The sequence below is a fragment of the Tripterygium wilfordii genome, chromosome 8 (assembly GCF_013401445.1).
Source record: "Tripterygium wilfordii isolate XIE 37 chromosome 8, ASM1340144v1, whole genome shotgun sequence".
Taxonomy (NCBI): domain Eukaryota; kingdom Viridiplantae; phylum Streptophyta; class Magnoliopsida; order Celastrales; family Celastraceae; genus Tripterygium; species Tripterygium wilfordii.
Window position 1 is genome coordinate 10,123,340 of NC_052239.1, and position 25,134 is coordinate 10,148,473.

Consider the following 25,134-nt stretch of genomic DNA (forward strand, 5'->3'; position numbering starts at 1 on the left):
GGCCCATAAAATTGCTCTTTGGAGTTTGGACAGCTAGAATAGGAAGGGATGGACGAATGGTATGGTTCCTGGCCAATTCTCAGACCAGTTTTAAGGATTGGCTTCAGTTCAAGAGGAACCCTCCTAATTGGTCTGGTCTGATCCAGGAGTAGTGCTGTGGAATGCCTCCTTAGAGAGGACAACAACTCTTAGGCAGACTTGGGGCACAAATTTTCTGAATTGATAGTAAAGGCAGGCAGGAGTAATCAGCCCAACGCAACCTGTCATAAAGAACCTTGAACTCTGCTTCAGGTCCGCGGCAGCAGGATATCAGCAAGTTAGATCTATCTTCATGAATCAGGCGACATTGGCTACAAAGACTGCGTCAGATTCACATACGCTACGATGCGAAAATGTTCAAGGAACAAACCTTCAAGATATATACTAAGAAGATAAACAGGTGATTCATACATATGTTCCAAGAACTCTCACCCAGCGGGGTAAATAGCTGCAGTACAGAATTAACTCTAATCCAAAGGGCCCTCCTGTATGAAGGTATGATATTCAAGACAAATTCTGCGACTTCTAGATCAGTTGCGGACAACACAAGAAACTCCTAGATATCTTCATGGATTTCATCTAGACATTTGTGAAGTGTAGCTCCATAGTTCCCAAATTGAATGTCGGTAGGCGGGTATAGATCAAAAATATATGAGGTAGGCCTTGATACCAACAGTTGTTTCTTAGTGGCAACTGTACCTGGAACCTCCCCAAAGCTTGCTTCATCAAATGGAAAAGATTCTCCAAGGAAGAAGAAGTTTTCTCTTCCCAATTGTTCCACCTGAAACATAAATCACCACACTTCATAGATACAATTGCACGACTATTCAATGTATCTAAGCTGCACCTTTAGAACCTCAAGTTCTCACCATACGGTTGAGGAAATATGTGGAACACAAAGATAAGGCACGTGGAAATGAAAATCTTAAGCATATCTATCAATTTCAGAGATGAGAGGGCAAAATCCAAAGTACGCGGGAAAAAAAATACCTGTAATTGTGAGAATTTTATATTGTTCATGGTGATGATCACTTGAACTTCATACAAAGCATCACCCAGCAATCTGATAGCTAAATATTCGAAAAAATTCTGCACTAGAGATTTCTGTCTATCCAATTTTTCACTGTAGCCGTCTAGGTTAGGAAACCACAGCACGCACTTCACATCATTCCATGGAATCGGCATCTTGCTTGCTTTGCCAATGATGGTCTGGTAAAGGCTAGTAAGGCCCCAAAAAATTCTGATACCATCCAATAATGGCTGATATATTGACATTTCTGATAAAGATGTAGTAGAGACTATTTTGCAAGGATCATAGTAGCGCGCAAGATTTAAAGAGAAATGTAAATCGCAGTCGTCCAATAAAAGAACGTATCCATCAGAAGATGTGGGAAACAATTGTAGAAGGGATTCCATATTGACTTCACTGTCTTCTGGAAGGCAAGATGTTGAGCTAAAGGTGGATACTGATGGATCCAGGTCATGAGAAAAGGAACATGACTCTCCATTTCGACAACCCTGCAGATCCATTCGCAGAGTCGTAAGAAATTATCAATGGAGCAAAGACAAAATAACTAAGAACCAAAAAGATTATTGTATTAGGTGAACATCTTCTCAATCTTGTATCCTGCACAATAATATTTTTGGCCAGAATCCATAAACTTCTCTAACTCGACTAAAGATTCTGAACAAAAGTGGCAACATGTATCAAACCAAAATCACTTAGAGGAGATCTAGACTCCAGTAAAGAAACATAAGATACCTGAAGAGAGAAAAAGAATCTGCACACAGGTCTTTTCGCTTGAAGTGAATGAGAAAATGAGCATTCACTACCCCTATTGCAGAAACCTTTGAGGAAGTAAATACATAGATCGGGCTCCACATTAGGAATAGAGCTAATATCAACATCATTAAAATGTTGAATATGAGAAGCCTCTTCTGTATATTGTACTCTTATCTGGTAAACATGACAAGCAAAAAATAAAATTAATATCTGAGACATGGGCAGCATGGCGCGGTTAAAACATGCAGAAGATTGTACCTCTTTGATAATATTAGTTAATTTTTCAGATATAGACTTGGTCTGAAAGTGAGTCGAAGAAACGAAGGGTACAGCAGCACATATCCTTGTTTGGCAAGGTGTCTCATTGTGCTCATCATCTGCAGCAACACCTGTGTCTTCATTTGGCTGACATTTTATAAGGCATGTATGCTCAAACTCATAAGGATCATAGTAGGTTGGCAGGCTATTAGAGACACCCAAAAATTTGGGCCGAAACCGGTGCACTGAACTAAGTATGTCTTCATCTGGAAGAAAAAACACAGTCAAACTTGAACAAATTTCACATGAAGGGCAAGTGAGGGGATTAGGAAAGGCAGAACCCTGAAAATATTATGTCGAGGGATTCCTGATATAAGCATAGTGGTAGATGGTAATTACATAAAATTGTTTGCAAGAAAATAAAGATATATTTATACTTTAGATCCATACATATCTCAGAGATGTGATGTAGCGACGATTGCACAAGATTATGCAATAAGCACCATTCTTCTTCAATCTTGGGCATCACTCGTGTGGCAGCCCTAACTTCATCAACTTTTAGAAGTTGCTTCAGATGTTCAAGGCGATGCTTATCCTTTAATGGAAGAGAGCGTTTATATTACATGTCAAAGTGCAATGATAAGTGCATTCTTCCAAAAGACAACCAGAAGCATGTCACGTTACCTTAAACACGCGTTGCCAGAACTCGTATGCACACAAATTTGCCATAGAAAGTGCCTCCCTTCGACCAATTTGGACAGTCTTGTCACAATCTCCACTGAAGTAGCAGTTAGTGTATTCTGCAAACTGAGATACAAACAAACCTATAAGAGGGATAATTCACAGAATCAAGTTCCTCATAAAAATTCAAACTTCAGTGTATACACAATACCAAATGTTCTTCCCCAAAAGGATGGAGAATTGGTGAAGGCATTATATCCATCAGTATACCCAGCAGAATGCCTTCACGCAGCATTCCACAGTCCCCAAACTTGATTACAAGAACTGAAGCATCAAAAGACAGTGAGAAACTGGCAAGCAATCGTCCGTAAAATGTGGCCTCATAACGACCCCTAGGAGGTGTTTTCTCCAGTGCTTTCATCTGAACAAGCAAGCTCAAAGCATCCTCAACCACTTCAGAGTCTGGGGGATCAAGAGCCCTCTGCAACAAGACTAACAAGAAAAAAAATCCATACATTAGGAATGCTGAAGTAATAAATAAGTAAATAAATATAACACGTCACCAACTTTCTGAATGATTAAGCCTTTGGTTTCTCCTGGACTTGTGACATTAGATGGTAGAAAATATATGTACATTCCAGCACCTCAAGCTTGTCATCATTCCCTCCTACCCCTTGGTATTCAACACAATTTCACCGTTCAACACCATATGACCATGACTATAAATTCACCTATTACACCATCCAAGTATCAAAAATAAATATAAAAGGAAGACAATAAGAGCTAACGATATCAAGCACAACCAGCAACAGCACTTGGACTTCACACTAATGTGCCCCCCCCCCCCCTTCTTTTCTTCACACTAACATATTTTTTTCCTCCTTAATTGTTCAATGGCAGGAACTCAGTACGCTCCGAGTCGTGGTACGGGTACGGGAACGGGGTACGACACTTGATTAATTTGTGGTACGTTTGGGGGTAGACTTAATTGGTACGCTAATTGGAACGTGGTACGGTTTGAATAGTTATTCTAAATATTGAATGAAATATTAAATTAAATATAACATATTTTACAATATAAAGTACAAGAAAAAAAACAATTTCAATGCTTCTCTATTATTTTTGGAGAATGGGCAATAAATTTTAATGGGCTTTGTTATTTTTAGGTCAATTTTCTAGGCTTTAGTTGTGGGCTTTAATAACCACAAATTTAGGGTTCAGATACTCTTCTTTCCCAATTCCAATGCCCTGAAGACTCCTCTCTGGTTTGGGTACCCTTCTCTGTCATGCCTTCTTTGATTCTGTTGTGGAGTAACTGATTCTGTCATGGAGCATCAACCAAGTATGATTTTTGGGTCTTTTTTGGTTTGGGAACTATCAGTCTGTACGCTGTCTTCTACTCTTCTTTGTTCTCACATCTCAATCGATTTTTGGGTCTTTTCATGACAGAATTTTGGGACGCTACTTTAGGCGTCCCAGGTCGCGTTCCCGAGCGTCCCAAGTCGCTAGTGTACCCCGAATTGGGACGTTCGTCCCAATTCGGGGTACGAGGGGGTAATGACCGTTCCCGGTAACTATGATTTAAATCCTAGCTATTAGGCAGGGTGGTGAGAAGCTTAATCACTTGAACTAGTGGTACTCCCCTTCCCTTTCAATCCTTCGACAACATATTCCTTTAGATAACATTTCGCTTCTATCCTAAACAGCTAGAACATCCCCGTACCAGTAGCATTTTTCTTTACCTATGGACCAGCAGATTCCCTAAGAGCATTCATAAACCAATCTCATAATGCAAACTGCCATTGCTCCACACAAAGTCCCATCTAATATTCTAACTTCCTTAGTCAGTCTCTCAATAAAAACTATTTTCTATTTCCCCCCATTCAAGTTCTTCTAGTAGTATATTATTATCATTCAACTCCACCAGAAGTGCTAAGGCACCTAAAAAATTCAGTAATTATGATAATATCATGCTATTCACTAAACCAAAGGTTCCATACATATTCAACATGTGTGAGCAAGCTAACAAGGCTTTGCGGCTAAATGATATTGGCAGATAAGTCAAAGTTAAATTTGAAATGTGGAGGAATCTTCAAAACAAGCTCATCTCAGTATGTAAAACCCTAACTAATGCTTTCCCAGGATTAAGAAGAGATTGGATGACATAATTTCTGATTCCAGGTAAACATTGTTATTACTATTACCAAGTCCGAATCATGGCCTAAATAAGAAACTATAACAACAAAATCATTATGATGCAACCATACCCTTGGGATCATTTATAGCTTTGGAATCAGCACAGCAAACCAAAAGCACTTGTGATCTCAATGACAACCTCAAAATAGCTGGGCACTCATAATCCTCAAGCTTGTTGAAAAAGGAACTAGTAACTAGCCGATAAGTTTGGCCATCACAAGTACGCCCAGTTCTCCCTTTACGCTGCTCAGCCTACCACAAAATAAAGTAAAAAATGAAGACAATATAAAGGTTAGAAGCATTCAATCAAAACAGCAACAACAGAAAAGGTCAAACTGTAAGATTCACCCATTACCTGGGACTTGGACACCCAAACAAGCTTTACAGAATCTTTTTTCCTGATACTGTCCCAAAAAACTTGCAGAGATCGACATGAGTCAATGACATAGGCAACTTTGGGTATGGTCACAGATGATTCGGCAATGTTTGTGGCCAATATTACCTGTTGAACACCACTTTACAGTTAACAGATTTTCCATAACACAGTGTCACACTAGAGACTAAGATTTACTAGAAGAATCAAGGATAAAAATTACAAATATTAGAAAATAAGAAAAACCACACAAGTAAAGAATACCACAATCTGCTGTCTAGAGTGGCAACGGGAACATTGGAACTTTTTCTTACATGTAGGATGATCTCACCAATTAAGTGAGGGAAGCTACATTGGAACTTAATAAGGAGCTCTTGGCCTAGTGGTAGCATCCTCCTTAGGACTTGATCTCATGCTAATATTAATAATAACAATAAAAAGAAACATTATCTATGGGGAAAAAGATTCCTTATATTCTCCTTTCTATCGAAAGACGGTAAATCAAGGAATATTCACCCACTTCTATCCCTCACACTTAACACACAAGTAGACAAGGTCCAGTTTCGATGAGATGTGTTCAATTAAATCCGTACCTTACGATGGGATTTCCAGATTTTCATAGCCCTCAGAGCTTGTTCTGTGTCAATGCTTCGATGCAAAATGTGAACTTTAAAAATTGAAAAAAACGGCTTCAGAAGGTACCACTGCTGCGCAAGGGCATGGTATGTTGGAAGGAAAACCAAAATACTTTTCTCGATGTCAGGCTCATTCTTGTGAATGTGTAACACTAAATCATGAATAAGTTTGTGCACCTCGGGCTTGATATCGGCATTAGCCATAGATGGGCTTGGACCAGGACAATACCTAGATGATAAGTCTGAGCTTATTCCAAGAGTTTCTGTCACCTGTTCCGAAAGCAACAATATCATCATTAAAATAGAAACAACCTAAAAATATATACACCATGTTAGACTCTAAATGTCTTCATATTTTATAAATAATTAGAACCCGTGCGCCACCATCCCATGCCATAAATATACTATCTGGCATTCGCTATAAATATTCTAACAGTGAAGCAATTCGAATTGGAGCACAACACTGACTTAAGATTAACATATTTATACTATTCAACCATTCCAAAGACGTGCAGATATTACAAGATGAAAAAAATTACACCTGAAAAGTAAAGGTAAAAAGGTGCTTAAGCTAGTCTGTTGTCATTAAATGCATATGAAAAAATTCCAGAAAAAGAAAAAGGAAATTAGCTATTGCCTGCTCAAGGTATGACACCCTCTGTTGAAAAATGGCTTGCTGGTTGGAACTAGGTATTGCAAGCACTTCAACTCTTTCACCCCTTCCAAGATCCCTGAAGTAATCCCGGTATCTCGCAATGTCAGCAGTTGCAGACATCAATACCAACCTGAAAAAATTATAAAATCATTGCAAGTCCTCCAACAACCATAGCCTCAGAATGCGGAATGATTTTTCTATATAAAGTTAATGATTATATAGCTTCAAATTAGTCAAAATTGAATTTAAATAACTAGGGTAAGAGGACAAAAAATTCAAATTCCAAAGAGCTTATAACTACTTTCAAGCACATAAGAAAATTAGGTCGTCAACCTCAAGTCGTTGTTCTTTTGCAGAAGCTGCTTCACACAGACTAGAACAAGATCAGACTCGACAGATCTTTCGTGCACTTCATCAAGAACAATAACCTTATATTGAAGTGCACTCAAACCCCTGTCCCGCATTTCATCCAACAATACTCCAGCTGTTTTGAAAACAATCTTTGACCTGTGAAACAATGATATGGAGAGGTGAGTTTAACAATTAGTGACCTTTAAGTTGCATAACTAGGAATGCAATCAACCAATTAAAAATCTTTTGTACGAAAAGTTGTGACGTGCCAAGGGAATAACATTTGCTATTCACCTATTGCATATATTCACTTTTAACTGTGATGTCGAAAATAAAACAAGAGGAAAGAACATAGAAAAGAACATATTGGATTCTCATTGATTTTCACATATATACACGTAACAGACCCCAAACTTTTGGGATAAAGCCATAAAGGCTTGGATGATGATGATGATTGACTTCTTTGACTATGGAAATAGACGCCTTCAAATTCAAATTAACAACTATTATAAAAGTTCTCCCCATTCCTGTCCAAAAAACTCAAAGATATAGCGTAAGGCAAAAATAATAGAAAAAGAGAGAGAAAGGAAAGGAACATATGTTGAGAAATAATAAACTAAAGCCCAAGGAATACACGGCCAGTAGTATATTATGTACCTTGCTGATAAATTCTTTGAGTGACCAATGTGATATCCAACCTCCCCCCCAAGTTCACAATTACGAGCTTTTGCCACCATTTTAGCCACAGCGACAACAGCAAATCTTCTCGGCTGTGTACATAGGATGGGTTCCATGTTTTCTTCAATAAGAAACTGTGGAACTTGAGAGCTCTTCCCTTCATTGTGAATAAATAATAATAAAAGATCAATAGAAAGAGAATTCTCAAATAAAATAACAAATAAAGTAACCCTATTCAACATGGCACTTAAGTAACCGGGCCCAAGCAAGATAGAAAAGAATTTCCATTCCAAACAATACAACATTAAATTTATTTGTGCCTATAAATGTGTTTCTCACCAAATACAGTATAGAACTATTGCCACAGTGTTTTTTTAATATCGATAAGCATAATTTCCTATGCTTTGAATGTGAATCAATTTTCTGAAAGATCCGGGTCCCAACCTTTAGAAAATAGAAGCAAGGGATAAAACTGAAGAAGATTCATTTTGCTCGCCAGTCGTCATTGTTTAGTTTTCTAGCTGAAACTGACTTAGTAAGAGATATCATTCATGTGCACGACACAAAGCAGACAGAACTCCCCATTCCAAGTCTAGGAATGTTTTAGTTTTCCAATATGACCACAGATCCACAGCCAACACAAAGGGAAAAAAATATGAAATGCAAGACAAAGCCAAATTTCTTGCATTGACCTGAGAGTCATAGCACTAGCTCAGAATATTCCAAAGCAAGAACATAAAAACGACAATAAAATAGAATTTCCTTGCTTATTAGCCCATCAAAACTGCCCTCATATAAGAATAAATCGACAAAGAAACATGTCCAATGACATTTTTATTTTCTAACTTCTTTCATAAGAAGTATTAAATGAATCCTGTTGAAGGCCTTCTCCTTTCCAGTATTCTCAGCAACCAACCATGAACCATATCATCGCGTAGAAAATAATAGACACAAATTCAAAATAACCAGCAAGAGGCGCAATCAGTAAGCCAAACAGTTAGCCAAATGAAGAAAGTAATGGGTAGAGGGATAGAGCATGGACTAGTAAATAATTACAACAACAACAAACAACTCAAAATCATCATTGGACTACTTTCAGACGATAAAAGAAACCATAAAAAGCAAAATATTGTAATTCATTTTTTTCTCAGAAACCAAACGCTGCCTTACAAAAAGTAAAGCAACGCAGTGATACACTGATACTGTTCCAGTTTTACTCACAAGAAAAAAAACAATAACCATAATAATAATGCAGGAAACGAGAGATGTAGACGTACCGCAGCCGGTTTCGCCGACGATAAGAGTGACGCGATTGTCAATGATTTTCTCGACGATTTTGTCACGGAGAGCCATCACGGGAAGATTCGAGAACTTGGAAGCCGTAAATGGTGAAGAAAACGAAGAGCTACACGAAGACGTCGGTGACGATGACGCCATTGTTGAATCTTGGTTCCCCTTCTCTCGCGGTTTCCCGTCACTGATCGTCTAGGCGGATGGAATTTGGGGACGAATTACTTCTCTTCAGGTTTTAATAAGAAACCGAGCTTCTCTCTCCCGCCTAAGACCTCCTGGGAGCAGAAATCCAGGAAATTCGAGTGTATATGAGCTCGGCAAGGGAGTGAATTGACTTTGTACTGTAGTCAATGACTTGTCTCTTACATTTTGACTATTTGACTTAGGTCCAATGGAATGCTTGCATAAGCTACGAGCGAGTTACATCGAAGTCCAGCTGAGTCCTTATTGCGCACGTCGAGCGAGAGGTGGGACACCCTGTCCAAAAACTTTTGTGACGCGCGACTGACCACTGTGATTTTGACGGGACATTGTTTGTGCATTTTATTTATTTATTTGTTTTTAGACTTTTAGTGACTTGTTTGGGAAGTTGAATTCTTCCCTCCTTTTAAGTTGGTGGATCAAGGTGCCAAGCCCATTTAAAAGTACTACCGCTTGGTTCAGTGGTAGGATTCCGATTGTGAGGCCCAAGTTCAATTTCCACTACATCCACATTTATTTATATAAAAAATATATTGTAACTTTTTGGCAATTATGCGGGGCATGGAATTTGGGCACATGTTATGATTGGTGCATCAAAATCATAAATGTGTAGTATTTGGGCATTGTGAATTTAATGATGTATTTTTTTGTTCGAAATAAAAATTAAATTAATTGTGATCGGACATGACAATTACAAATCATCGGATATAAACTCATAACATTTGGTATTTCGATTGCGATAAATTTGATTTTAGAATTCATATTACAAGTCTTACTAAAACTGTTCGATTTTTATGATAAATTTGTGATTTAATTTTTGATGCAACAAGGAAGGGAAAAACAATTCTTAGTTGTTGGTACCAAAACTAAAGTAGATGATTCAGTAGCATGAGTTGCAATATGGTCTTGGTGTCGTTATGTTAATAAAAAATGGCTCGAATCTACATTTGACATAAGACACTCATTTATAATCGTCAATCTAAAACGCTATTGAATTAAGAAACAAGCTCCAAAGTGAGATCAAGACCCGGTTCATTTTGTTTGTTTTTTGTTTTTGCTTTTTTAGAGTCTGTTTTATTTGTTTTTCATTTTTCTTGAAACGAAAAACATAAAAAAAAAATTATGTTTCATGTGATTTTTGTTAATATTATGTTTCCTGTGTTTTCTTAAATGGGCAACCAAACTTGTTTCGGTGTTATTTTATGCTTTTACGAAAAATTTAAATCCATGGAAAAACATACTACCCAACAAACCCTAACTTCTAAAAAACAAAATTTTGTTTCTAAACTTGTAAATAATAAATAAAAAATTTGGCCATATGTTCTATTAATTTTGTCTAACAACAAATTTTCCATTAACCAAAGTTTCTCTCGTATGTGAGGAGGAGGAAGAGACCACCATCTCCTCCTCCATACACAAGTTTTGCTAATTTGTTATTAGTTCGTAAATCTAGTCTACAATTTTTATTCTATTCAATAAGAAGTACACATTGTTTCTTCACCACATCGTCTCTTATGAATATGAAATTTGGTTATTCTCACCCAGCTGTGGTGGAAAATTCACAACATCGATTATATTAGTGTGTTCTAGTGACACATATTTGATGTAAAGGCTCTCAAATCTGGTGGATATCATATTTCTTGATGAAGTGTTGAGATTTAAAGCATTTATAAAAATAAAAAAACTTTCTAACCAAACTAAAATAAACAGGAAATTGGTATCTCTTTATAGTGGGATAATATTTTCCAAAAACAAAAATTTTCCAAATTTTTTTCCCTCAATTCAGATTAATGGATTTCGTTCGGGTCATATTGAGCGACCCCCACCAATACCCATCCGGGTTTACCCTGTTGCTGGTCTGTCAGTCTCTTTCACAGCCAAATTCGCCAAACAAAACAGGAGGTCATTTCAGTACACATCCGTCGATTGAAGGAGACTAGGGACTACTATCGAGAGAGGGCGAGTGATGGCATCGGGCTGGGGAATCTCAGGGAACAAAGGTAGATGCTACGATTTCTGGATAGATTTCAGCGAGTGCATGTCTCGTTGCCGTGAACCCAAGGACTGTGTTCTCCTTCGTGAAGACTACCTGGAGTGCCTCCACCACTCCAAAGAGGTATCCATCTCGTTCTTTCGCTATTCATCCTGATAAGATTCGATTATAAGCACTCTCTATCTGGATTATTAGTTTTGTTTAATTCGTGGATGATGATGACATTCTTTATTACATCGTTTGTTATATTGCTGCATCTGGGAGCCCTAATTTGTTTTGAATATAGAAATAGGAGTTCACCGTATATCCGTTGCAGATTGGATTTGGTGGGGCATATGACTGTAAATTTGAATAATTAGATCTTATGTTGCTCACAATCTATTTGTTAACAAGGCTACTGCAATGGCCGCCGCTAGCATTGAGTAGACTCTGTCTAGAATTTGAACCAGTGACTCCTGGGTTGCGCTAAAACAGCTTTTCCATTAGGCAACTATTTCACCCGTATAAGGGTAAAAGCCTCCTGTCCACAAGCCTCCCATAGTGTAGTTGGGGTAAGGGAAGGGCAAGATGTTCATAATCTTAATCTCACAGGGCTCAGAGTCTGTTTACACTTTACATGATTCGAACTTGTGACTTTTTTGAATGGGTAAAAGTTTATTAGAGCACCAAGGTGGTGGTGTAACCCAGAGAATTACGAGGAGGCTGGGATGAGGATGGGGTGGGGGGAGGGCAAGATGTGCGCAATCTTATCCTAAAATGCTTTTGAACCTGCAGCCAAAATCAATAGTTATCCGTCCCTTTGTAAGATTAATAGTACGTTTTCATTTTTGAAACTATCGAAAAGTTTTCTAAAACTTAATTTCCTCATTTTTTAAAGGGAAAGGAAATTGTATGGCAAATTCCTACAAAGTTTATTTTGGAATTTCTCTTAGACTGGCTTTATATTATTGTGTTGCACATGATATCTTGTTTCAAGAAAAATGATACGTAGTTGCATTAAGACTTTAAAAATTCAAAGATGGCATAGATACAAAGGAGTATGTGTATTGGTATTGTTCTGCTATTCTGACATGTATGTCATTTAGAGCCTTCTGCAGTGTTGGAGGGTTTAGGGTTTAGGATTCGGGGAATGTGGATGACATAACTTTGTGTAAATTAAGAACAACATAATGGAAAGTCTGCAAGGGATTTCAACATAAGAATTCATGTAAAGTTAGAGTTAACTTTTCATGTAGTGCGTCCCAACACAAGGATCTTTTGGTGATGAAGATAATGGCTATGGTACCAACAGTAATGCAAACAGAACTGAGGGTTTGTTGGATTAATAGTTACTTTGACCCCATCACTCGACTTAAATTCTTAAAGGAGTGACTGAGCTCCTGATGTATTAAAGTTTGTTGTCGTGGTTTGGTCTGTGTTGTAACAAGAACATATTCTTAGATTTTGCCTCAATGATGAGATAAGCATTTGGGAAAATGTTGTCAGTCAATTAAAGGTATATCTGAAGATTGTATCTGTTTCAATCGAAATTGATATCAGGTCTTGCTCAAGCCTCAAGCTAGTACTTTGAATCAAATCTTCTCCTTTTATTTCAAAAGAAATTGTGTTTTTGTCATCGTAATCTCCTTGTCCCCAACTTTTTGGGGTCTGCTACATGAATCCATAAAGAGAAATCAATGAGAATCCATTACGTATTCTTTTTCACCCTTGATTCCTATCTAATGCCGCTCTCCACAACTCCTATTGAATTCACATCCTTTTTTTTTATTATTACTTTTAGCCATGTATTTTTTAGGTCTTTCTCTTCTCTTTTTACTATCCCCTACATAAATTCTCTAAATTTTTCTCACTCCTGCACCCCTCTCTCTACATGATTGACAAGATACTAAGAACATATTTAACTTTTATTCTTTGATTAGATACTTCAGTGAGAAGGTTCAAATATAATCCTTTAATAACATTTTGGGTTTTGACTGTATGTCAAGGTTGTTATAATCAAAACCTCTTTTGGACTGTTTTGGGATTTTGTGGTTTAATAATTTATCCGAAAGTCTAGATCTTTCCAAACGTAACTGTTCATTGTATTGGTACGCATTTTTTATCCTTTTTCTTTTCTGTAACCAGTATTGGTACACATTAAGCAGTCCTTAGAAGTTGTACAAAGACAAATTACATTGAACACACTGTTTTGGATTGTAATTTGAATATTATGTGGAATCAAATATGTTACCTCTCCTGCTTTTTGCATTTTATTTGTCACTTATCTAGCATGCTTGATATATCTTCTATCTTTTAGCAGCAATCTTCAAATGTCAAGTTTGGCAACACATTAGAACTTGTTGTAGGAGTTGGAGTCCTTTCGTAAATTTTTGTATTGAATTTAGTTGCATCATGTCAATCTCTGAACTGATCCCAATGTTGATCAATTTTATAGGACTGTAGTTTCTAGAGCAGAGTAGATTGTTTGAAAGTCTTGGGCTATAGAATTTTCTGGTTTGGTTGCAATTTTAATAATCCAATGACCATGAATGCCTAATTACATACCACGAATGACAGTTGGCCCCTAAAGGCAACAAATTAGAGTCTCTAACGCGCTCTCTCAATAGCTTTTTCAGTGCTGTACGCTGCCAATAGAGAATGGGAGCTGAGATTCTGGCATTTGCTTCGTATCTTCCTATTGCTTGTGCATTCAAATGTTCCCACATTGAAGATTCATAGTAATTTTTATATGCATTCTTAGGGAAAAAGTAAAGAATAACCTGCGACAAATGAGAGTTGTTCATTGAAGGCAACAAATTAGAGTCTCTGATGCGCTCTCTTAATAGTTTTCTTCGCTGAACGTTGCCAATAGAGAATGGAAGCTGAGATTCTGGCATTTGGTTCGTATTTTTCTGTTGCTTGTGCAATCAGATGTTCCCATATAGAAATCTCATTGTTTGGCTTCCAATTTGTGTACTGGTGGTCTAGTTGGGATTAGGGTAAAACATGCCAATTGGATTTTCTTTTAAAAAATGATTCTCATTGAATTTTAATACCGTTGGTGTCCTATGAAATGTTGCAAAGTCATCAAACTAGAGACCAAAGTATTTGAAAGTTGAATATCTGATTGTTCTTCATTTTCATTTAAGCATTAAATCTCTATGTTGGTGAGAAGAATGACATGACTTTGTCGAATGAGTTGTTTTACCGAAAGTTTACTGTACCGATCAGTCACCTTATATGAGAATGTATCATTCAGTGTGCTTGTCACAAATCACCTAAAGAAAGGATTGAGTCTATTGTTTTTTGTTTTGTCTGAAAGTTGCATCATGACATCACATTGTTTCGAGTTGTAGTTCTTTTTCAGCTTTTAGGTCCATAATTTACCTCGATATGCTGATTTCGTTGTCTGAACTTGTAGTAAAATAATCTGCCCCCCCCCCTCCCCCAAAAGAAAGAGAATTGACAATGTCATAGTAATAAGTAATTTCCATCGTATTGCTTTGATTCAACCACTTGTCTTTAGTTTTGTTCAGCATTTTGGTTGATGAAAATGTTTGTTGTAGTTTCAACGGAGAAATCGTGTTTACAAGGAAGAGCAGCGTCAACTCAGAGCAGCTGCGCGGAAGGGCAAGGAAGGTGGAGATGTTATTGATAAACACCATTAGCCGTAATCAATTTCCTTTCAAAACTTCTACTAATAAAAGAATATTTGAAGATGTTGTATTTGTCTGAACTAGTATTTTGACTTGTTCAAGCAAGTGACATTACTTTTGTTTACTCTTTGATGGATGTGGGCGGTTTTGGTTTGTGCAATAAGGTAAAGGTCAATAACCTCTACTTGTGTACACGTATTTGCTACTTGAGTCTAAGTATTTGTCTCGTTATGCCAATTTGATACTTGGAACCTCTTCAGATATCATTTCATTTCAGGTTATATGGTTATTCCAGATTTGCATCTCATGCTTAGATTTGCACAGTAAGTTGCCGGTACAAGTTGCATAATGTAACTGGATTCTGTCCAGACTCCTGAAGCCCTATATTACCGGTTATGATATACATACATAATATTGGTATACATAAAGATAAATAATGACATGGCTTGCCATGTAGGATGCTGACTAGACATATTCAAAATTCAAAAACTAAAAATCAAACCCTTAAAATAACTCTTTTATCTCTCTTTGCACTCAAATATTTTTTCTCTCTCATCAGTCTCTCCCTCTCCTCCCTCACGACTTCTCTCTTCCTCTCTCATGGCCAACACCGGATCTCCACTGTCCGGCCACCAATCCGACCACCATTGCTGTCAAAAGAAGCGCCCGGCTCCCACAAGCAAAGCCTAGCCACCACTTGTCGTCATCCGTCACTGGTTTTGCCGGAAATCCACCTTGAAGCCGTGGGTTTTCACAGGACAAAAACGCCGATCCAACGGATTCCAGTGTCGGTTTGGCAACCCGACACCACCAATAAACTCTGTTAGGTGGGGAGCACCTAGCCCAGCCTTTTGTCGACCAAAACGGTCACCGGAAAATGGAGACCCACTTGAAAGGTATGCTCTGGTTCGTTATTACATTGTCAGTTCAAAGTGTAATACAATTAAAGTATGCACAATATAATTAATTTGTTTGTAAGCCTTGCAATATTGCATAGTATATTCCCAATAGTGTAAATTTTGCACAATGCAGTTGCTAAATACATTGACAGTATGAAAGTGTATTTGGTTATTGTTCTTGCATAAGACTTTTGCAGACTCGTTTCACATAGATCTCAGTTGTTGATTTGATTATTTTGGCTTGATGTGTTCAAGATCCCAATGATTACACTTTGCTATTTTGGTAGTGTATTTGTTCACATTATTTATGTATGTTGTGATTTGTGGTAGTATATTTCTCCCAATTTGTTTACCCCAGTGGGTTATTACACAATGAAATCTGGCAATGTATTTAGCACAGGGGGTTATTACACCATACATTTGGTAGTGTATTTAGCCCAGTGTGTTAGTGCACTATTTGTGCACAATGTAATTATCCCAAAGATTGTTGGGTATTGTCTAAAAAACATAGCAACCTTGATAGATACATCAAATTATAAGCTCTTTTTAGACACTGCAAAAATGGGGATGTAACCATTGGGGCCTCGGGCAATGCATATTGTATTTGGAACATTGTAAATTATGCACAATGCACTCGTTCAATACATTGACATTTTGATATTTAATTGCTTTTCGAATGCATTTTTTGTATTTCGATACCATATCATTTTGCACAACCTAATTTGTTTGTTGAAGGTCGTCATGCACTAGTGCGTAATGTAATTGACCTTTCTTTTTCATAATGGTCAAAACCAAAGACACAAAGAAGAAACCCATCTCATTGCAATATTGGTCTAATATGCAAGTGCTAACACCACTAATATGCTTGAAGAAGAAACATAAAAGGAGTTTGCGAAAGACACATTTTTGGATTTTGTTCAAGTTGTTCATCGACAAGAAACACGTGGAAATTACACCTCGAAGATTTTATTTTTGTTGACATGGATTGTATTGAAAAGTGTCAAATACGTTGTCAATTTTGTTAAATACAATGGTAGTTCATTAACAAATGAGTAATAAATACTCTATCGAAAGACAATGTAATAAAGAATTGCCATGAACAGCTACATTAAATACCATGTTAATTAGTAATGCATTAACGTATGATATACAAAGACACTATAAAAACATAATGTAATAAGACACTACCATTGACAGTTATGTTAAATAGCTTGTTAATTCGTAATACATTAACATGGGTGATGAGAGATGATAATAGAGAACATGAAAGCTGGAGAGAGATGAGGAGATGACAAGAAAGCTGGAGAGAGAACGAAGATGTACAAAAAAGCTGCAACAAAACTAAACAAATTTTACAAAAATCGAAAAAGAGAGAAGGAGAGGGAACAAGGAGAGAGAAGCGGGAAATCTCCTTTGCTTCTTTGAGTTTTGTGTCAAAAAATCTATGTGGCATGCCACATAGATTATGTATCTTATGAACCCCAAAAATTATGTATGTATGTCATTTTCCCTATATTACTATATCAGTATCCTTTCATTTTGCTTACTGACATTGAATGCTTTTCTCCTGGTATAGAGAAAGTTGTGTATCGTTGTAATGGGAAGAAGGGAACTAGGGAAGTGATGAGCCTTTGCATATTCAGTTTTGTTATGAAAGATTATTTGATTGTTGCATTCAAGCTGGAGTACATGTTACACACAGCATTGAAGTGGGCCTGAGAAAGCTTCAAAATTGGTGGGCTTCGAAAGTTCACAGTCCTGCTAATAGTCAGGCCCACGATATTACTAATTGGGTTGCGACAGTCCAATGGACTGGTGGCATACCTGTATATTCCAAGTCAAAATGGTTTCTCGAAATCTAAAATGCTTGAGATTATGATTCTCGTTATACTCTCAATTCATGTGAAGTGCTAAATGTTAAGAGGAACGAGAAGCCCCAACTGGATGGACAGTTGGAGCTTCTCAAGCTTGAATGAATTATGAAGTGTGAAGAATAGGAATTCGTGAGCGTTCGTCCTTTACACTTAGAAGTTAGAAATAGGGTTATACATAGATGAGGTGACATAATAGAAAATATCAGCATGATTCACTTTCATAGTCGAACGAGAACAAAGATTCTCATGCCTCAATTCTCATCTTCTATTTTACACCTGTATTTATAATTAATAACTATCTCACATGTCACGTGAGATTGAGAATAAAATAGAGATCATAAATTGAAGCTCTATGGTATTGAACTCGGGATAAAATGGAGGTCATGAATTACAGATATAATGTAATTTCTTTATCTATCAAAAAAATTATTGCTTTTAAAAAACAAATATTGATAATAAAAAACGGAAAAGGAGAAAAAAAAAATGAGAAAATAAATTTACAGAATTTTTTTTAAATATTATTGAGATATTTGCAGAAATTTGACCGTTGTGATATCTACATAGCGTCACACTAGATAACTCCCGTGTCGTTTTTACCAAAGCTCAAAGGAAATTATTATTATTATCTTATATATAAATAAATCCCTATTTCCTTCAGCGTTTACTCGACTCCTGCCAAATTCCATCGAAGCAAGCTCTTACCGACATTTACATCCAGGTAAACCCTAGAGGTTATCGAATTTCTGTTTGGTTGTCGTCTTCGTTGGTTTGGTAATTCGCCTCGACGAATCTGATGCTGATTGTATGTTCGTTTGAGAGTTTAAATCTTTGTTTTTCTCGTTCAGATTGTGTTAGGGTTTTTATCATTTTGTCTTTGGTTTTCCCGTTGGCTTTATTATGTATGGTGGTGAGAGCTTACATGTCACAAATCTTTAAATCTTGCAGGAAATATGAGTAGCCGTGCGAGCAGAATTCTCTATGTTGGGAATCTCCCAGGCGATATTCGTGAGAGGGAAGTGGAGGATTTGTTTTACAAGGTGAAGCTGCTCAGCTTATTATTCCTGTTGTGTCTGTTATTGTTTGTAATGCTTTGATCTGTTGAATTATTATTGTTTTGAAAATTGAGCGAATGATAACTTTAATCTCTTGAATTTGAAGGAAACCAAGAACTGAAGTGGCGATTATATGTTCTTTATAAGTGCTAAATTGATGTTCTAAACTGCCTTTGGATTTCTTAGCATGAGTATCTATGGAGATTTTCTTTGGAACATAAATAAGAAATCCTAGATTCGATCTGATTGACTATGGATTCGGTGCTTTGTACACCTATGAGAATGTTACCAGATTTTAAGGTGCAAAAATCAGAAGTTATACCTATATTTTGTATTCTTTTGTGGCATTCTCTCTTGGTTGAGTCATTGAGGTAAGTCAGGGACTCGGGATGGAGATAAGGGATTGAGCACTCCTCATTTATTTATCTACCTTTTCGTCCTTACGTTTTCCAACTTTGGAGTCATATCTGCAAACCTAGCTGTGTCAGCTCTCATTTTTCTGTCATTGAGCAATCTCGTGTTGAATATATGCACTACATTGTGATGCGATAAGTTGTTGATCACATTTGTTTATAACAATCCCACTATCTGTCAACTGAATTGCTGTTTAAGATAAAATTGAATGGTTAAAGAGCACATACACAGTGGATTCCAAATAACTTAGTATGGGTTTATGTAGGCCACTCCAAGTATTTAGAACTAATACTTTGATGGTGATGACAGATGTATTGTCAATTCTTTCGACCATTCTGGAATTAACTAAGTGGATATTTGAATTCATGCAATGGGATTTTTGTTTTAAAATATACTCCTTTGTTTGTCTTGGATGTCTTGGAGCAAACATGAACTTTGCTGTAACTATACTTGTTCTTCATAGATTTCTTCGTATTTGTCTTTGCAGTATGGACCTATATCCCATGTTGACCTAAAGATCCCACCAAGACCCCCTGGTTATGCATTCGTTGAGGTGAGTCTAGAATTTCTTTTAATTATAGGTTTTACTTTAAACATTCAGTTGTACATCTGTCATTTGCAATATTTCGCAGTTTGAAGAGGCTCGGGATGCGGAAGATGCAATTCGCGGTCGTGATGGTTATGATTTTGATGGGCATCGTTTACGGGTCTGTTGTTGTTATTGTACATTGCTGCTCATGCATGGAAACATTCACTGACCAGTTGGTAGAGCTTATATGCAATACCGTATTCAGTGATCGCATGGATATTGTTACAGGTGGAACTGGCTCATGGTGGGCGTGGGCATTCATCATCAGATCGTCATGGTAGTCATGGCAGTCATGGCAGCAGCAGTCGCAATGGGCGTGGTGGAGTTTCCCGGCGATCTGATTATCGTGGTGCATAGTCCTTTTATGTTCTTGCAGTGTAGGATTTATTGGGATGCTCTTGTTTGGCTTTAATTTGTAATTTTGCTCTGTCACGCAGTGATGGTGACTGGGCTACCCTCTTCTGCTTCATGGCAAGACCTTAAGGTAATCTGTGTATTTCTGGGAAGGAGGATATTGTTCTGATTCTAATCCTCTACTCTCTCCTTGCCACGCATGTTGATCTCTATCTGTGTATTTGAGAGACTGGAGTTATTGGAGTTCATTTCATGGGGCTACTTGTTTTTGGTGTAGATAAATATTGATATTGTGTATTCTTATTTTAGGACCATATGCGTCGAGCTGGAGATGTCTGCTTCTCTCAAGTCTTTCGGGATGGTAATGGTAAGGCATTGCAACATTTTTTTGGTGGTTTTATTTTTCTAAGAATGGCCTCCTACCGCCCTGGAAGGGGGGGAGGGGGGCACCTGAAACTCTTACCTGATACCCAGCCACTATACAAATAGTGTCACTACTATGGTGTTTTTTCTTTAATGTCTTAAGTTCTTTGGATAGAAAGCCATGGAATTTTAGACCCTTTTTCTTCTGTTGGTTGTTTAGGCTGGATTGTTGGGATAATTCCTTTTGAAGCTGTTCATTTATCTTATGTTCCCTCCTAATGCCACGGGCTACATGGTTAACCATTAGTTTCTGTTTTCTTTTTCCTTTTTTTGTTTAAAATTTCCGTTTATTTAATTGTTGATTTCTAGAGAGGACGTCCTCTTGTTTCCATTGTTTAGCATTCATATTTAGACTTGAGAGATATTGGGTTATGACTGTTTTGTAGGCACAACAGGTGTTGTGGATTATGCAAACTATGACGACATGAAGTATGCAGTAAGTTATTTCATGATTTTCTTTGCTATTTATCTTTTCTTTGGTTAATCCCCAGTTGCTTCATTTCTTTAGTTACAATTTCCATTAGTGTGAATTCTATGTTTAATTGTGAAGTTTTATTTTGCAGATCAAGAAACTTAACAACTCTGAGTTTCGAAATGCATTTTCTCGGGCAGATGTTCGTGTATGGTTCATCCCTAGCACTTCTGGAAATTGCAGTCTTTCCTGTCTCTGGATATCTTCTATTTGTTGTTCATTCAAGAGTCATTGCTGACTCATTTATTTGCTTACAGGTAAAGGAATATGATTCTAAGAGTAGTCCTGGCCATCCTAGAGGTCGAAGTGAGAGTCGCAGTCGCAGCAGGGATCGAAGTTATAGTCGGAGCAGGAGCCTGAGGTTTGTGTTTATATATTTTCTAACAATGTTTGGTTACCTTTGGATCTATTGCAGTTTCTTATTCTGGTTATGTGCATGCAGCAAGTCTCCAAAAGCAAAAGCAAAAGCAAAATCTATGCGTTCCTCACCTGCTAAGTCTAGGTCAAGGTCTGCTTCTTCTCGCTCTCGCTCTGGGTCAAGGCGACGCTCTCTGTCAAGGTATTCTATTCTTAGCCTATATTGTAAAGTCAGTTGTTACTTATGTGTAATTTACCCAGTATTATTTATCGGTTACTTGTTTTAGCATTATCCATTGCTAATTGTTGTCCTCTCATTTTGTTTGGCTGTGGGGAAGCATTTCCCGGAAATGGAAGCTTCTCCGTTACAAATGGTGTGAGTTTATGGGTTACTTGTTTTAGCATCATCCATTGCTAATTGTTGTCCTCTCTTTTTTGTTTGGCTGTGGGGAAGCATTCCGTGGAAATGTAAGCTTCTCCGTTACAACTGGTGTGTGTGTTTTTTCCCCGACTCCTCAGAATTAAGGGATGGAAGTCATCTCTGAAAACAAGAATCAAATGTCAGTTAAGCAATATAAGTGATGCTTGACATGTTTTGGAATTTTCATGGACTTCAGCATACGTGTCATGGACAATGGAATTATTGTCCAAATAATCGGGGAGACCTATTCTACTGGCCAACTAATAGTTTGAATTGATATTTGCGAGCTTTTTTTGTATTTGATTCTATTCTTGTTAATACTTCGTTTGTTCCTTTTAGTAGTGGCGAATTAATTCTTTAGATATAGCTGTTATCTACAGTAGCCATGCTCATTCTTTCCCTTGTGAAATTGTTTATATTTCGATTGAGGAATAAGGTTTTCTTTCTAGCCTGTAAGTTCAATCCCCTGCTGTCTGAAAATAGAATTTTGTGCCTCCATGTGAGTCTGCTTCAAGTATGGCAGTATTGTTAGCTGCAGATCTTGTTTGCTTTTGAGTTGTGATTTTGTCATCCAGTGGCTAGGGAACTGCGAGTTTTGGACTAGACTAAATCCATTTTCTTTCTCTTATGTGGAATGAAAATCACCTTGTTTTGTTTGTTTTAGATATGGATTTATGGAGCGAACTGGGGATTGGATAATAGTTTCTTGATGGAATATGGTTCAGTTGCGTGCATCTTTTTTGGTTGTGGAGGTATGCTGTTATTCAGATGGGCAGCTCTGGCACCCTTCATGGTCTGTTCTAATTTATTTAGCATTGTAAATGTGCATGGGCGCTAGATTGGAACAAGGAGAATATGGATTGCATTTTAGAGCTGGCATACAATTGACTAATCGCCATTGGATCTGGGAGTCACCAGCAATGAGCCGTAGGAACTATTTCATTACCATTTTCTGCTCCAACAACTGTGAAGCTAGTTGGACATGCTATCTGGATTGCTGTGGATTTTGATCTACTCTAGGGAAGCATGCTCCTGTCTGTTTGTCATGGCTCAAAATATCTTGTGATTCATCTTATCAAGCCTTTTCTTAATTAACCTAATTAAGTTATTTATGCGTGAATTTAGGATTATTTATGCAAAAATCTACAAATTTGGCCAGATCTTTTCTACGTTGACTTGCTAAATACTTTATGGCTTTTCTGACGTGCAAGAGGCGTCAAGGCTCTTGGATGAAAGTTGTTAACGGGAACATGCGGATTTTAAACGTGGGTTATTTCTGGAACTTTTGCAGATCTCCGTCAAGATCCAAATCTCCGCTGCCATCTGTAAGTTATTATGCACTCATGTTTGGCAGATTGTACAATATTTGTTTTCTTGCTCCTTTTTTGCTCCTCTGGTTGTTGCTTTTGTGGTTGCATAGTGTTTTATCTCAGGAACATCGAAGGTTATGGTACCCACACCCAGTGTAGTCAAAGGAGGAAATGGAAAGTGGTGGTTGGGCGTGGACTTCTGCTTCCTAATGTCTAGGATTCCCAGTTTATCATCGTTATCTGGAAAAAAAAAGTGGGGGGTGGGTGGGGGGTGGGGGGGGGGGGAGCCTACTACTTGAAGTGCTGGAAGATTGCATTAAATTAATATATGAAACAAAAAGGGGTTTTTAAAATGTTTGTTGATTTGCATCTATTTTTCTAGCATGTTCCTATTTTATTATTGAAGGTATTTATAGAATGTAATTTTCTATATATACTTAGGTAACGAACTGATAGACTTGACTGTTCAGAAGACCTCTACTATCATAACCCTCTTGAGTTGCGAATCATTGGATTAAGCAGGCCTGCCATTTTGTTTTTTTTTTATTGATGATGGTTTGGACTTTTGTGATGTCAGAAACGCGCGAGTACAAGCCCCAAGAAACGTGTGAGTAAAAGCCCCAAGAAACGCAGTCTAAGCAAGAGCCCAAGCAGGAGCAGGAGCAGGAGTTTATCGCGGTTGCATTCTGTTCATTTTCCTTGACTTTTTCATTTTTCTCCTTTTCAATATCCATCCTAAGTCATCTGTATCTTTTCTGACTTTGTTCTTGATTGAAAATTTGTTTTGCAGTTGAGATTTGATCGTGGCTTCTTTGTTTCCTATTCAGGAAGTGGAAACTGGACAAGAATCGTTATGTTTTGTTATCCTGATAAATTATTATTGAGCAGTGTTAGTGAACCGTTGTGTTTACTGGAGAATGACAGATGGGTTTGGCACAGTAATTGTGTCTTAAATACTTTGTTTTATTTGTTGTGGTGGACACATTTTATGCATAATTTGGATTCATAGCGGAACTGAGGTTAGCTCATCACATTGACTATTGTGTGGCTGATTTTATCATCTCTGTTTTATGCTTTTTCTGAGGAGATTTGTCTGTCCATCGATGTTTTTGAAAGCATTGATAATGAGTTTCATAGTCCAGGTTCTCTTCTGGACCCTGAAGTTGAGACAATGCCAACATAATTTCATTTGTTTGTAGTTCTGCTTGTTTTGAAGCCGACTGAACCTGGTTGAAGGAAATGTGCGGAATAGAATTGGTATAACTACCTTCTTTACAAGGCTTGTGCTCGTATTTTTATTTACGTGATCCGATGTAGCATTTTCACAAGGAATCTTCATTTGAAGCTGCAGATGATACCTTGGCCTTCTTGTAGTTTTCAACTACTTCTCCTTCGAATTTCTACTTAAAATGGTGTTCCGTGACATGGCTGTTGTTGTTGCTTGAATATGGGTGGCTGCTGTTGGCTGTTTGTATATCTGGGGCCGGCCGCTGAAAGTACATTGTGGTAATACTTGATAGTGGAGACTGGATAAGACGTATGGATAGGACTGTTGGGAAAAAAAGTAATGGCTGGCAGAGTTGCTCCTACAACTTGTGGTGAGGAATGTTAGGTACCGTGAAATAAGACCAATTCTGCATCTCACAAAAAGTGGAAAACAATAATCAAAGAAAGAGGCAGCAGTTACTAGCCAACAAGAAAACAGCGAAGCGAACTGGGAGTTGTCCCTGTAGTGTCCCAACCTGTGATGTCCCAACCTGTGTGCCCATCGGCTTGGATTCTAATTATTTGTTGGGAGATATATGCACACTCGTGAGGATACGTGACTAACATATATGGATCATATATTAATCACTTTTTACTTTTTTTACTTATATTTGTACTTATTTGAAATGAGACTCCAATAATTTGTAAATTTTCTAAAACTCCAGCCCCAGAAGAAGAGAGTGCTCAGGCTCTGCTGTAAATAAACCTACAGCGGAGTCCACCATAGCCCATTTTGGGCTCAAAATTTTTTATTCTTTTAAACAATCATAAATTTTTTTTTCGGAAATAAAAATCAAATTTAATATGAAAAATGAATAATAATTTTATATCATTAGATATAAATTCAAAATGTTTGATAAATTTTCATGTTAGAATTTAATTTTTGCTTGAAGTTCAAAAAATGTTGTTGGATTCATAAAACTTATGAAAAA

At 37.3% G+C, this 25,134-nt stretch overlaps 3 protein-coding genes across 5 annotated transcripts; 2 read left to right on the forward strand and 1 right to left on the reverse strand.

Annotated features, from left to right (window-relative positions):
• Positions 1 to 395: 395 nt before the first annotated feature.
• LOC120003361 (DExH-box ATP-dependent RNA helicase DExH8) lies at positions 396 to 9,193 on the reverse strand. The gene is made up of 14 exons (XM_038852320.1): positions 8,927 to 9,193; positions 7,629 to 7,806; positions 6,954 to 7,127; positions 6,603 to 6,750; positions 5,924 to 6,235; positions 5,313 to 5,459; positions 5,029 to 5,209; positions 2,973 to 3,253; positions 2,765 to 2,887; positions 2,531 to 2,675; positions 2,081 to 2,346; positions 1,802 to 1,996; positions 1,030 to 1,557; positions 396 to 820 (listed from the first exon to the last, which is right to left on the reverse strand). The coding sequence occupies exons 1-14, from the start codon at positions 9,084 to 9,086 to the stop codon at positions 596 to 598; spliced, it is 3,063 nt and encodes a 1,020-aa protein (XP_038708248.1). The 5' UTR covers positions 9,087 to 9,193; the 3' UTR covers positions 396 to 595.
• A 1,795-nt stretch (positions 9,194 to 10,988) lies between these two features.
• On the forward strand, positions 10,989 to 15,034 carry LOC120003854 (NADH dehydrogenase [ubiquinone] iron-sulfur protein 5-B-like). Its single transcript, XM_038852985.1, has 2 exons — positions 10,989 to 11,259; positions 14,682 to 15,034. The coding sequence occupies exons 1-2, from the start codon at positions 11,110 to 11,112 to the stop codon at positions 14,781 to 14,783; spliced, it is 252 nt and encodes an 83-aa protein (XP_038708913.1). The 5' UTR covers positions 10,989 to 11,109; the 3' UTR covers positions 14,784 to 15,034.
• Positions 15,035 to 18,132: 3,098 nt separating this feature from the next.
• On the forward strand, positions 18,133 to 24,022 carry LOC120003853 (serine/arginine-rich-splicing factor SR34-like). 3 transcript variants are annotated; one of them, XR_005469387.1, is made up of 15 exons: positions 18,134 to 18,262; positions 18,490 to 18,581; positions 19,498 to 19,563; positions 19,643 to 19,717; positions 19,828 to 19,948; positions 20,037 to 20,083; positions 20,263 to 20,320; positions 20,763 to 20,812; positions 20,940 to 20,996; positions 21,106 to 21,209; positions 21,291 to 21,407; positions 22,291 to 22,378; positions 22,465 to 22,951; positions 23,514 to 23,614; positions 23,727 to 24,022. XR_005469387.1 is itself a non-coding variant. In XM_038852984.1 (14 exons), exons 2-14 carry the CDS (start codon positions 18,495 to 18,497, stop codon positions 23,728 to 23,730), a joined length of 921 nt encoding a protein of 306 aa, XP_038708912.1. In that variant the 5' UTR covers positions 18,134 to 18,262; positions 18,490 to 18,494; the 3' UTR covers positions 23,731 to 24,022. The 3 variants fall into 3 exon arrangements, 1 of the variants encoding a protein (XP_038708912.1); XR_005469388.1 differs by lacking the exon at positions 23,727 to 24,022 and having other exon boundaries at positions 18,133 to 18,262; positions 22,918 to 22,951; XM_038852984.1 differs by lacking the exon at positions 22,291 to 22,378 and having other exon boundaries at positions 22,918 to 22,951.
• The last annotated feature ends 1,112 nt before the right edge of the window (positions 24,023 to 25,134 follow it).

Excerpts from the sequence above, each read along its gene's own strand:
- LOC120003361 (XM_038852320.1), bottom strand. The coding sequence starts at position 9,086 with ATGGCGTCATCGTCACCGACGTCTTCGTGTAGCTCTTCGTTTTCTTCA. Across the intron at positions 1,997-2,080 it reads TAACTAATATTATCAAAGAG|ATAAGAGTACAATATACAGA; the intron begins GTACAATCTTCT and ends CATGTTTACCAG. Across the intron at positions 1,558-1,801 it reads GATTCTTTTTCTCTCTTCAG|GGTTGTCGAAATGGAGAGTC; the intron begins GTATCTTATGTT and ends ATGGATCTGCAG.
- LOC120003853 (XM_038852984.1), top strand. The coding sequence starts at position 18,495 with ATGAGTAGCCGTGCGAGCAGAATTCTCTATGTTGGGAATCTCCCAGGC. Across the intron at positions 19,564-19,642 it reads CTGGTTATGCATTCGTTGAG|TTTGAAGAGGCTCGGGATGC; the intron begins GTGAGTCTAGAA and ends AATATTTCGCAG. Across the intron at positions 20,321-20,762 it reads AGTCTTTCGGGATGGTAATG|GCACAACAGGTGTTGTGGAT; the intron begins GTAAGGCATTGC and ends ACTGTTTTGTAG.
- LOC120003854 (XM_038852985.1), top strand. The coding sequence starts at position 11,110 with ATGGCATCGGGCTGGGGAATCTCAGGGAACAAAGGTAGATGCTACGAT. Across the intron at positions 11,260-14,681 it reads GCCTCCACCACTCCAAAGAG|TTTCAACGGAGAAATCGTGT; the intron begins GTATCCATCTCG and ends TGTTTGTTGTAG.